This window comes from Pyxicephalus adspersus, chromosome Z (assembly GCF_032062135.1).
Source record: "Pyxicephalus adspersus chromosome Z, UCB_Pads_2.0, whole genome shotgun sequence".
Lineage (NCBI taxonomy): Eukaryota > Metazoa > Chordata > Amphibia > Anura > Pyxicephalidae > Pyxicephalus > Pyxicephalus adspersus.
Window position 1 is genome coordinate 8,438,152 of NC_092871.1, and position 12,982 is coordinate 8,451,133.

General features: G+C 41.3%; 2 protein-coding genes across 2 annotated transcripts in view; one reads left to right on the forward strand and one right to left on the reverse strand.

Moving 5' to 3' along the window:
* VPS52 (VPS52 subunit of GARP complex) overlaps positions 1-7,582 on the reverse strand; it is a gene marked incomplete at its 3' end in the record, with an annotated part of 16,943 nt that extends 9,361 nt beyond the window's left edge. Inside the window, 6 exon segments of the mRNA XM_072431374.1 lie at positions 188-363; positions 585-652; positions 2,173-2,248; positions 4,001-4,053; positions 5,588-5,660; positions 7,493-7,582. Coding sequence (XP_072287475.1) covers positions 188-363; positions 585-652; positions 2,173-2,248; positions 4,001-4,053; positions 5,588-5,660; positions 7,493-7,501 — 455 coding nt within the window.
* Positions 7,583-7,631: 49 nt separating this feature from the next.
* RPS18 (ribosomal protein S18) lies at positions 7,632-12,027 on the forward strand. Its single transcript, XM_072431376.1, has 6 exons — positions 7,632-7,686; positions 8,818-8,916; positions 9,101-9,187; positions 9,266-9,367; positions 10,058-10,149; positions 11,906-12,027. The coding sequence occupies exons 1-6, from the start codon at positions 7,684-7,686 to the stop codon at positions 11,979-11,981; spliced, it is 459 nt and encodes a 152-aa protein (XP_072287477.1). The 5' UTR covers positions 7,632-7,683; the 3' UTR covers positions 11,982-12,027.
* Positions 12,028-12,982: the final 955 nt, after the last annotated feature.

Consider the following 12,982-nt stretch of genomic DNA (forward strand, 5'->3'; position numbering starts at 1 on the left):
GACAGATAGATTTGAGTGTCAGCATATAAATGGTACTGTAAACCAAAGGAGGATACCAAAAGAGAGAGCAGTGTCACTGATACCAATGGAGCGCATGATTTGGGTTAGAAGGGGAATAATGTTATACAAAGACAAAGTACACACAATCCTCTATAACTCCTTTCATCCTCATGTCTCTTTTTCTTACTTTATCATGTTGTTGGGAATGATAAGTTCATCCACCAGTTCGCTTAGCTCACTCCGGACGGTCTGACGGTTTTTCAGTTTAATGTTCATAGCCAGAGACATCTCCTGCAACGAATGGATCTCCGAGCTGATGGAACTCAGGTCAGACTGGAATCCTCCTAGCATCTGGCCCATTCTCTGCAAGATCGAAAACAGCAACTTTGGAACTCATCCACAGATACCTAGTGTTATTACAAAATGACAGCTGGAAACACAATTGTTGTCTTTTTCCTATTACTGTCATGTCAGGCCCAAAGGTATTAAGATGTCATGTGGACCCAGAGTGGAGCTCTGACAGGGCCGAGTTGTGCAGACACAGGAAAAGTAAAGCTTCTAGAATGAATGACAGATGAGCTTACCTCAAGGATGGCATCACAGGCAATAATTTGATTGTGGAGAGAAGCAATGTTCTGACTCTGTTCTATATCTGTCATGCATTAAGGAATGGTCACAAAATCTGTGGAGCAATCAATCAGAAAGGATGCAAGATAGGTATTTTTGAGTGAAGCGGAACTGCAGGGGGGAGTTCTTATCAACGTGCAAATATAAAAAATTCAGCTAAATATTTCTGATGAGGCCAATCATAATCTGTACTGCAGGGCTGTATTTACTAAATTTCCTACGGCAAAAAGGGTTATAATGGACCTTCTGCTAAATAGAAAGGTCCAGCTATATAATCTGGAAAACCCCCCCAAATCACCTGTTAGGTGTTACGTGTAAAATATACTAAAAAGAAAAAAAGTTACATTTTTAGGTTATTACCATCTTCCACCCACGTCTGAATGAGGATAATGTCACAGTCCTTTGTGGAAGATTCTTGGTGAAGAGCAGCCAAAATGTCAGTTTTGCAATGCCCATTCACCGTGAATCTTCCTGGAAAGATGGGGACATTATGCCCAATGACATGGAAGAGGTAAGGTAAAGCAAGTGCAATAATACTGCTAATATTCAATATCTGAAGAGGGGTAATGGAACACATACTGTCTATGCAGCATATTAATGGAAGGTCACTTTAAGCAGTGCCAAACCTCAGTATTCAGAAACTGTAATACATGTTTGTTATCAAAAATGTTCCTCCTTTAGCATTTTCTTGATATAGATTGTTTAATTTAACAAGGTGCATAAAATTTGAGAAAAGTTGGACAACTCTTTTTTAGTTTTGGATATACTGAGGAAGAGTTAGAACATCTGTCAGGTTTGTACAGCTCTCTGCAACCCCACTGGGTCAGCAAGTAATGGAAAATTCCTCAGATGGGGACAGAATGGAGAAATCTTTTTAGGTAGAAAGGCTTAAACCTCTTCCACTAACCCTGTTCCCCTCCTTTTCTGTTCTGCTGCTACAGGGACAGGAAGTGCTGATGTTCCCAAATTAAGTGAATGACAGAAAGCTTGGCCTACTCTCTCCATATTGTTTTGGCTAAAGTAATACATTACCCACATGTAGAGCCAACACTTAGTTTTGGATACAGCAGGGAAGGCTTAAACCCCATAAGTTTTTTTTTTCTACTTTCTGTGTCCAATTGGGATTTCACTTCCAGTTCTAGAGATGCACCCAGACATGAAATACTTTACTAAACAGTTGTGACTGAAGTCCTTTCTGGTATGATTTTCCCTCACCTCCTGTTCTGATGAAAACTCAAAATGTTTAAACATCTTATGACTTATTTTACTAGAGACACTGGTGACCGGGTCACTACTGAGGTTGAATTTCACCAGACGGAGGATCTAAGGCTTGGCTGTAGATTCACTGTAAATCTAAGCAGCAGCAACAGCCTGTAATGCACAGCAAATGGTTCAAAATCTGTTTCCCTGCAAAGTATATGGTTGTGCTGAGAACAAATATATTTATTTGGTAGCCTCATAATATTTAGTAAGGTGTAAGTGGAATACGTGGTCTCATTGAGAGCCCTCCAGGGATAAGACACATGGCCAGTGTTGGAAGGATACAGTCTTTGATTGACACATGCTCGATCTGCTGCAGCTCCATCTCTACTTGTTTGGAGTACTGTCTGAGATCCATGCCCTGTAACATATAAAAAGAAGATCAGCTTTATTACCAACCATGTGAAAATCCAGAAAAAAAAAAAAAACTTTGTATAAAGCTGTGTCCCCACTATAGAACATTTTCCCCCACTGTCTTCCCCCACTCTGGGTTTGCAGTACTTGGTCCCAGGTTGGAATTTCCGCCAGGACATTATCTGCATGGAGGTTCTCCCCGTGATTGTGTGGGTTTCCACCAGATACTGCGGATTCCTCCTACATTCCAAAAACATGCCGTTGGGTTAATTGGCTTTCACCTAAAAAAAGTTACCTTAGACTATATTAAAGACATATGACTGAGGTAGGGACATTAGATTGTGAGCCTCTTTGAGGGACAGCTAGTGACATGACTATGGACTTTGTACAGCGCTGCATAATATGTTGGAACTTTATAAATATTGTGTAGTAATAATATTAATTGTTGTTTCCTCCCTCTCAAAAAATGGTAGGTAAAATGGTTCCCTCAAACTGACCCCAGGCTCTGCTAGGGACATCTGGCTAGAGCAAGGACATTAGATTGTGAGCTCCGCTGTTGGACAGTTAGTGACATGAGGGACTATGTACAGTGCTGGGTTTTATGCTGGCACTATAGTAATACATGATACTGAGACACTGGTCACCACTGGCGTTCTACCCAAAGCCCACTACTAAAATATGTTTAACTGGTGTTACATCTCAATGTATCTTTAAATGCTGGGCATTACCTGGCTTAGCTTACATATTTATAAACAAATTCAAAAAAGAAAACAAAGGGACTTCAAAGGCATAAATATAAAAAAATATACAAAACCTTTATTTTATTATATCATATTAAAGTTGTTGCAAACAACATTTTCTAAAAATAAATATACAGATATTTACAAGCGCCACAATCACAGATGCCACAATTATTCACAATATGTTTTTCAAATGTGAAATCTAAAGGGTATCACAGACATAACAATCCAAGTCATCAACTTCTTATAGTGGTCTTTGCCCCCACTCAACGCATTTTGTTTTCAAAAGAAATACTTCATCAGGAGTATGATAGGGCCAAATTCCTTTACTTTGGGGATTCACAGGGTTCTATTTGCTTTCGGCTTTAAGTGGATATTCAGAGTATCTATATATGGTTGAAAAATATGTCTCCTCATAAAGATTTTATAAATTCAAATGGTATCCTTTTTTTTCCATGCTTACAATACAAACATATTGCAGCTGCTTGCTGCCAGCATTCAGTGTTTTGTTTCAGATAGGATGGAGATAATGTGAATATCTATTTAAAGCAAATAGATCCCTGTGAATCCCCAAGTACTCTAAAAAGTAAAGGAAAATTGGCCCTATCATACTCCTGATAAAGTTTTTCCTTTGAAAATGAAACAGGTGGATTGGGGAAAACACCACTATAAGAAGTAGATGACTTGGAGTGTTATATCTATGATACTCTTTGGAGTTCACGTTTGTAAATATAATTGTGAATATTTGTGCCAGCTGTGATTGTGGTGATTGTATATATCTGTAAATTTCCTGCCGTGGGGAAAACAATTTTTAGAAAATGTAATTTGCAACAATTTTAATATGATTGGTATAATAAAATAAAAGTTTGGTATATTTTTACATTTATGCCTTTGAAGTCACTTTAATGTCTTTTTTGAATTTGCTTATGTATTATGCACCTGGGATATGGCATAACAGTTTAGGCAAACTATAGTTTAGTTTTCTATATTAGTTTATGTTTAGTAGGTGTATTCCTCACCGTCTTCAATGCTTCCTGGACCAGAGCATCTTCCAGATTCTCCTGAATGTGAACTGAGAAGAAAGAAATAGAGATACAAGGAGTCAGAGAGCAATCAGAGGAGGAGGGACAGAAGATGGGGCGACATGGAAGAATACATGGAAGGAATACATGGAAGGGAGAGGAATAGGAGAGGAGTGGCCTGTCTAAGGTCAATGCTGACAGATTTATTTCACTATACATACCTATCCTTACTGTTTCTCCTATTTCTAACCTTCTTCTGGATGATATTTTTGCTCTACACTCCAACTAAGGATCAATTTTTTTCTTTCAATCATTTTTATTAAGTTTCAACAATATAATAACACAAAAATGACACGTACAAAAAAGGAGTAGCCATAGTTACAGAAGAACATCATAACATAAGTGTCAATTTTTCATACACAAACTATTGCATATAGGGGCTGGGGACAACTATGGGGAAGGTATTGGGAGGGGTATGGGAAAAACATAGGAGAGAGCAGGGGAAACAGAAAAAGGCTTATACAATCAGTGGCAGAATGTAGTAAAAACTGAAAATCCAAGTAAACCTTACCAACAGATATCTTTTGTACAGTAAGTAGTAAACCGCGAAAGCCACATTATTGCTCTCTTTAACTATCTAGGATGTGACGGGGGAAGCACATATGGCCCACAGTTCGAGGACAGATAGGGAAGCCTTGGGGTGGGGGGGTGTAGGCTTAGGTATATGGAATTACTGACTAGCCAATTACTCATGTACCCGCCAGATCTGAGGGTGAACAGTGCTAGGACCATTCTTTTAGATGCCCAACCATTCTTTTAGTCTCATGGCCAGAGTCACTTAAATTGGGGTGATTCTTTAAACCAGTCCCACTCGGACCATGTCAACTTGTACTTCTCAGGATCAATTTTAAATATATAACTGCCAATATGAGAAGTCTCTCTATCCAAGACTGGAAAGCATGGAGGAGGAAGGGCAGACAGGGAAGTGTGGACTGGGACGGCAAAACTCGAAAAAGAAACAAAGAATTGGACAGGAGAAACTGACAGGACTGTGATCAGTCTTTTACAATGCAAGCTCTTCTGTGTTCTCCTTCCTCATTTGCAACCTCTATTTAATGTACAGCGCTGTGTAATATGTTGGTACTTTATAAATAAAGATTTTTACAATGGCTCAGGGGTTAGCACTCTGATCTTTGCAGTACTGGTCCCAGGTTGGAATCCCAGCCACTATCTGCATGGAGTTTGCAGGTTATCCTTATATTTGCGTGGGTATCCCCCAGGTACTTGGGTTTCCTCCCACATTTCAAAAACATGCAGTTGGGTTAATTGGCTTCCCCCCAAATTGACCTTAGACTGTGGTAATGACATATGACTATAGTAGGGACATTAGATTGTGAGCTCCTTTGAGTGACAGCTAGTGACATAACCATGGACAGCGCTGCGTAATATGTTAGCGCTAAATAAATACAAGATAATGGTAATACTATTTATAAAGGATAGAGAGGACTGGGACAAGGAATGGGCAGGACAGGGACAAAGGACACAGAACTGGGACATGTTCCTTATGTGATAAGAAATATTTACTGTTGACTGTGTCCAATGTGATGTCATCGGAGGTGAGGTCCAGCTCTCCGAGGTGCAAGTTCAGGTCCTCCAACTACAATAAAAGAGATACATTAGGAATAATAATACTAATATTACACACATCCCCCTATTTGATGTACAGCACTGCGTAATTTGTTGGTTCTTTATAAATCCTATTTGTTAATAATATTAATAATAATAATATTAATATATTTAACATTCCATTTATATACAAACTCAGCAATGAGTGTATAATACAGCATTCCAAGAGCAGAGCAGACGATTGGTCATTGAGATCCTCTTCAATGCATGATTGTTAAAGTGAATCCTAAAAGATAAAGTGTTTCTAACCTGGAGAACAACATACATTACAGTTTACTAATCCTTAGATGTGGTGTCTGCATTAGTTTTCTTTAATAATTATCTTCCTCCCTCACTTTTCACTTGATATTCCTTCTTGTCTCTGGGTGGCAACATTTACTCCTCTTTCTATCTATGGGGCAGGTGTGGTTGCCACTCAGGCTAAATGTCAAACATTTGTTCATCTCCATAATTAAAATAGAAGTTTGCACAAGGATATTATTGTTGCTCATAGGAAGTGACAAGGATAAGGCAATTCAGGCAGGATCAATAGATACTTTTGTGGATTTTATTCTTAATGATAAAAAAAAGAAACCGTATGCATCCACCATGGATTAAGATGGATAAATTGCAAAGTGACATTGTTATTCTTGGATCTGCAATGAGTTTATGATAAGACTAAGGGACCGGTTATATGATAGCGATGTGTTATCACCGTGTATCGACTGTCTAATGCCCCTAACCCATATTAGAGGTGCATGGGGTCGTCTGAAACACAAATGTATAAGAATCACAGCATTGGGGTGCCATTTAGAAATTACAGCCCCCCATTGCAGCAAAATGAGCTAATGCAGAACAAAAATGCGATTGAGTCCTGGGGGGGGCACAAGGCTTTATAGCGACCAATGGCAAGCTGCAGCTGCTGACTGCCCAATCACAGCAGGGGTGTCAAACTCAAATACACAGAGGGCCGTAATTAAAAACTTAGGCCAAGTTGGGGACCAAACTTGAAATTTATTGAGGAAAAAACTGAGGACGTTTACAACTTCATTCATAACTAACAAAAACACACACTCTCTCTACACACACTTTAGGGTTGAAAAGACTAATTTCTATCTATCCATGCAGCCTGTGTGTTGTTCATCCTCTCACATCACAAGTTTATCTGACACTAAATATTACACTATGCAGTCTCTAATGCATTAAAACAAACACAATGCTCCTGGTAGTCAGGCATCATGTGATCATTGCCTAGGCTTTGTGTCACATGATGGGTGTACAGGAATAATGTCTATGTATTGCATGTATTAAAAATGATGATGTGAGGTGGTAACGCGGGCAGGCCAAATGTAGTTCATTTTCGGTATTCTTTGGGGGTGCCAAAAAAAGGACCTTGAGGGCCAGGGTTTGACCCCCCTGAATCACAGAGAGCTGAATATCAGAGCCTGGATGTCTATTGCTATCCTAGATTGTAAGCTCTTTGGGGCAGGGTCCTCTCCTTCACCTGTGTCACGGTCTGTATTGGTTTGTCATTTGCAACCCTATTTATTGTACGGCGCTATGTAATATGTTGGCGCTATGTAAATCGTGTTTATTAATATTTAAGCAATAAAGCAGGAAGGGAACACAAACACATGAAATGTAGGAATAGGAGAAGCAGAGTTACACTGCACTACCAGGACACCAGCAGGAGCAATCTCCTCCTCTTACCTCCCTAATACCCTCTCACCTCCCTAATACCCTCTCACCTCCCCAATACCCCCTCATCTCCCCAATACCCCCTCACCACCATATTACCCCCTCACCACCATATTACCCCCTCACCTCTGCCATCTCTGACACCTCTCCAGACCCCAAAACAAATCAGCCACTCAGCTTCCGCCTCTTCTTCCGGGTTCTGGACTACAGTTCCCAGAATCCTCCATCTATTGCGGAAGTGATCTCAGGAGGCAGGCGCTGGATATAACTTACTGACGTCACTTCCTTTTTCTCTCTCTTTCCCTGCTGCCGCCGCCATGGTGAGTGCGATTGCGGGAAATAGAATGGGGTAGTCGGCAATCCGCTTCCATCCAAACCGTGGGAAGGGTCTCGGAGCCGCTATTGGCGTGGTTATGGTTTCGGTAGACTTTGCTGAGGGGCCTGGGGTGGATATTGGTGAGGGCTGCCATGGCTAGGGGACGTGGTTTGGGTTGACAGCTACCCGTGGGTTGTCTGTGGACTAATGGCCGATGGATAGCATACCAGGCCTGGGTCTTCTATTGCTTTATATTGGTTATGAATGTGTGTAAAGCCATAGACTGCTCCTGTGACCTTTCTGACCCCACCACTTACCATGCCAGGTAGGCCCATTCATATAATGCCCCATTCCTATTGCATGCCCAGGGCATTGTGTCCACTGCTATGGTATATGTTTGTGTCCGTAAGGTGAACTTGTAGAGCAGACCTGACCTTTCTGTGACCTGTTCCTGTAAAGTTTATTCATAGTCTGTTAGTTCAATGTTACTGGAGATTGCAAAGTGCTGGAATAGACTCATGGAAGTCATACATGTGCGCCACCGGAGGCTGCCAGGCGCGGGGCCTTCCTGTGTGCGTGCCACCGGAGGCTGCCAGGCGCGGGGCCTTCCTGTGTGCGCGCGCCACCGGAGGCTGCCAGGCGCGGGGCCTTCTGTGTGCGCGCCACCGGAGGCTGCCAGCCGCCAGATTTGCTCCCTTAGCAGTCCTGTAACTTTGCAGGGGGTGCAGGGTTCGGCTGATACTGTTGTATAGATTATTAGGTGTAAACTGGGTCATCATAACACCCGTTTGGCTTTTGTTTGATCATGGGTTTGCAATGCGCCAGCAAATGTATTGTCCAAGCTTTCCACAATTGCTGTTGTGCTTACTCTGTAGCTGGAAGTTTGATATTGGTGAATTACCATTTTTGCAGCAGGTGAGTGATTTGTAAGTCTGCCCTCTTCTCTTGGGTTTGCTTGGTGTAGGGTCACTTGTGTGCTGATATATTTAGTTGAGTCCTTAAAGTAACTTACAATTTGCCACTGTGGGGCAGTTTGGGGGAGAGGTAGGTAATGTCCTGCTTGCCCACCTTACTGACAGCTCATTTGTTTTCCTGTTCTGGTTTGCTTGTAACTTCTAAATTTTTCTTCCTGCAGTCTCTCGTAATCCCAGAGAAGTTTCAGCACATTCTTCGTGTCCTGAACACGAACATTGATGGGCGCAGGAAGATCGCCTTTGCCATCACAGCCATCAAGGTGAGTTTGGGTAAAATGATTGCATGGATGGGAGGATGGATGGAGCCTCACAAGTTTTGCTTATGAGTCTCCTCTTCCTGTATGGACAGGAAGTAATGGGGAATTTCCCCAAATGGGGCACAAACTTAGCTGAATGTGGTTTTGGTTTGTGGGACATATTTGTAAAATTCTCCTTCCGTTACAGGGTGTTGGAAGGCGTTATGCTCATGTAGTTCTTCGCAAGGCTGATATTGACCTTACCAAGCGTGCAGGAGAGCTGACTGAGGATGAGGTAGGTCTCAGTGCTGTCACCTAGCATAGTGTTGTACCTTATCCGAACTTTATAAATTAATATCGGGTCTGTCTGCAGGTTGAACGTGTGATCACCATCATGCAGAATCCTCGTCAGTACAAAATCCCAGACTGGTTCCTGAACAGACAGAAAGACGTCAAGGATGGCAAATACAGCCAGGTAAGACTGCAGGGGCTACTGTATATCATGAAGTGTGAAGAGTACTTCAAGAGGAAATAAAGTTAAAAAAAGAAAGGCACACGTACTTTAAATCCCGCAGATCCCTCAAAGGCGCTGGACCTTTCTGTGCTGTCCTGGAATTCCTTTTTGTCCCAGCATGGAGAAAGCGTTTGGCGCCTCCACCTTGTCATCTTGATACGTCACCTGATCTCAGTGCGCAGGTGCAAGATCGGGTGATGTAGCCGCCGTAAGGGGGGGGGGGGGGAAGAGGCTCCTTGCGCATGCATGAGATCGGCATCTCTTTCCTCTTGCCTCTTCTGCATGCGTAGGAGCAGCAGCCAGAGTCTCCTAGGATATTTACATCATGCTCTGGCTGCTCCTACGCTTGTGTAAAAAAAAAAAGTGTTGCACTTGTTTTTTATTATTCCTTTTTTATTTTACATATGAGGGTTGTCTTCCCTTTTATCTAAAGTACCAAAGTGAGTTTAGGTCCACTTTAATGTCTGAGCATTGGCTATACTGGATAAATTTTGGACTCCAGTATTTGTCTTTTATAAATTATTTATGTAAAGGGTTCAGAATTATAAGGTGTGCAGTACATACTCTGTGGTTACTGAGATCTTCCTGTGAAAAAAAAGAAAACTTTTATCAGGAAGTGTTGTCTTATATTGATGTTTTTGTTGCTTTCAGGTTCTGGCCAACGGTCTGGATAACAAGCTCCGTGAAGATTTGGAGAGGCTGAAGAAAATCAAGGCACACAGAGGCCTGCGTCACTTCTGGGGGTGAGTGACCGGGGAAAGGAGACCTGGGCTTGATTGTGGCCATTTTTAGTTTGAGGACCAAATTTAAGTAAATCGTTTCTAGTTGGTTGTTAAAAAGCACTGGTGCCTTGGGAACGCTGTGTTGTAATCTGGTTGTGGCGATATCGGACCGATTTAACACAATCCTGGAATATTATGAAGCGTTAGAGTTCTGAACTGACAGGTTGAGATATTGGGGTCTGTTAACGTTTTCCCAAGTGTCAGAAGTTGCTTTTTAAGGGGGTGATCTGCAATAAAGTTTTAATGCAAAGCCACTGAAATTGACAATCTGGCTAGAAATTTATCTTCCTATTCAGCTTAGATGAATTTCGCAGAATCTAAATCCTTTGCTTTGTCAGAGCAAAGATTGTCTGAAAGATGCCATTCTAGGTTAGCTGGTGCAAAGCATCTAGTACTGCTGATCATATTCTGTATGTGGGAATGTTCATGTCTAGTGATAAATGGGTTTCCTAATCATGGTCACATGATTGGGGAGGCGATATGGCACTTCCTAGTTTGCGTTGGGTAATTTGGTGTAAATGGGGTTGTGGGAAACATTTGGTGAGGTTCTGCATTTAGCTTTACACTTATTTATCTTTGGCCTGTTTTTCCACCTGTTGAGGTTCCCTTTAACTTCGTTTTGCTACGTAAACCTTCTGTTCTTTATTCTTCTGGGTTTCATTGTCTTGAATGTTATTGGGCTTTGTGATGTATAAAGGTGTGAGATGGTGACAGATAGTGTATCACTCCTTTGCTCTCATAAGAGACCCGGGGTCTTTTTACACGTAGATGAAGCCGGTGATTGTCATGTCATTCACTAGGTGACATGAGATGGGAAGCAATGCTGCTTTGGAAGTGGAACTTGGCAAACTATTAGTGATGTCCTCCCTGATAAGCAGCACTTTCTATAAATTCCCATTCCCTCTGTAGTTCATTACACTTGGCACCATATAGCCATGCCGTTATTATTTACCATCACTTCCTGCTCCTACAGCATGTGGATGCCAATCCATCCACTCATTCCAGCAAAGTTTGTACTCTGCTGTGATGACCTTGTGAATCAATAATGCTGGAGAATTGGGACCCAGCAGTGAAGGTTTTCCATTGGGCAGACAGGAATATACACGAGTGATGGACATTTATAAAATTAAACTTGCTTTACTTTACTTGGCAGTCTCTTTAACAATTGCAAACCAAATCTTATAATCTGCTCGGCCAATGTGGCTGCACATTTAAGGAATGAACCTTGGTGTATAGCAGAGAGATGGATTCGGAAGTGATGAACATGTCCATGCTAATTATATTAATTGTTAGGTGTTTAAAATTTCTTAATTTTAGTTTTAATTACTTTTGACTGTTTTACAATTACTTTAACGCTTATGTAGGTGTACTGAATATTGTTGGTGTGTATGAAGGAAAAACATACAGAACATGTGAAGATTAAGCCAGAAATCCAATTTGCCCAGTTTTTATGTCTGATCACCTCCTTGTTGGTGTTATTAGTAGGACAAGTTGGGGGGACGGTTAGAAGGTTGGTCTAATGCAGCCATCCTCTCTAAAATGCCATGTATTTTATTTCTGGTTTTAGGTGCACTAGATTAGTTATGTGGTTAAAATAAATTAAAAAGACCATGAAGCCATTAAAGCATAAATGATTAATTTCCCAATTTAAGCCATGTCTACTGTCTTTTACTTTATAATGCAATGTGACTAATGTATTTTTTTTTCTCTTCTACAGTCTGCGTGTGAGAGGACAGCACACAAAGACCACCGGCCGTCGTGGACGCACTGTGGGTGTGTCCAAGAAGAAGTAAATTGTCTACCTGTGCTGTTTGTCAATAAAGATCTTTGTAAAACAAATTTCGGATTTGAGGCTCTTTCCCCCTAGTATTTAAGTTAAAGGAATGTTGCTTTTTTTCTTTTTAAAGCATGAGAACATGAACATTAGTGTTGTCTAAAACAGACTTGATCTCTGGACAAAGCCTGTCGTGAATACATTTATGAGAACATTCTAGAAGCAGTGGTTTATTGGCTCGTTAAGGTGTTGCATGGGGCCAGAATACATTATTCAGTCTTGTGCAGAACAGGGTTTAATTTTCTACAACTTCTGAAATGATTCTGCTTATATGCAGCACCGATCCAGCTCTGTTATCTGTACCATGTGGGGGGTTGTCACCACTTCAGTATGGTCTCTATTAACAAATCTTGTCTTTATTTTGGGTTTTTGATCTGTCTAATATAAGAATTTCTTGTAATGGCTTTCTTCTGGTCACATGCTGCTCTCCAAAGACAACACTTAAAAAGGAAATAAACCCGGTGGTAAGCGGTGAGCTTCTGCCATCATACTTTCTGATTGTGGCACATACTTAGTGCAGACGTGCAATAATTCTCATTGGAAATGATCTTTCACAGTTCTTTCCAACAAAAGACTGAATGAGATCTGTATATACAGCGCCATTCTGCTCCAAGGGGAGGGCAAAATGAAGGAGCAGCACCCCGCTGCACTCTTCATTACTTTTTATTATGGTCGTGCGTGGAACCCCCAGGAGGGTCGTTGGAATAACGAGCGCTGTACACACCAGATTCTTGTCTGATACCAGCCCTGAGATGATTTTCATAAGAGATTCATCTGAGGTTTGTATGAAGCCTTACCTTTATGACAAGTCCAGGATCTGTTATCCCTGCATCCTAGGATGCAGCCATCCTTATTACTGGCTCTATGGTGGACAATCCTGTTCTTTCATTGGATGATGTACATTGTCCTTGATGACTGTCTTGTGTATAACTGCATGCACTGTGTAGTTTATTACGCAAT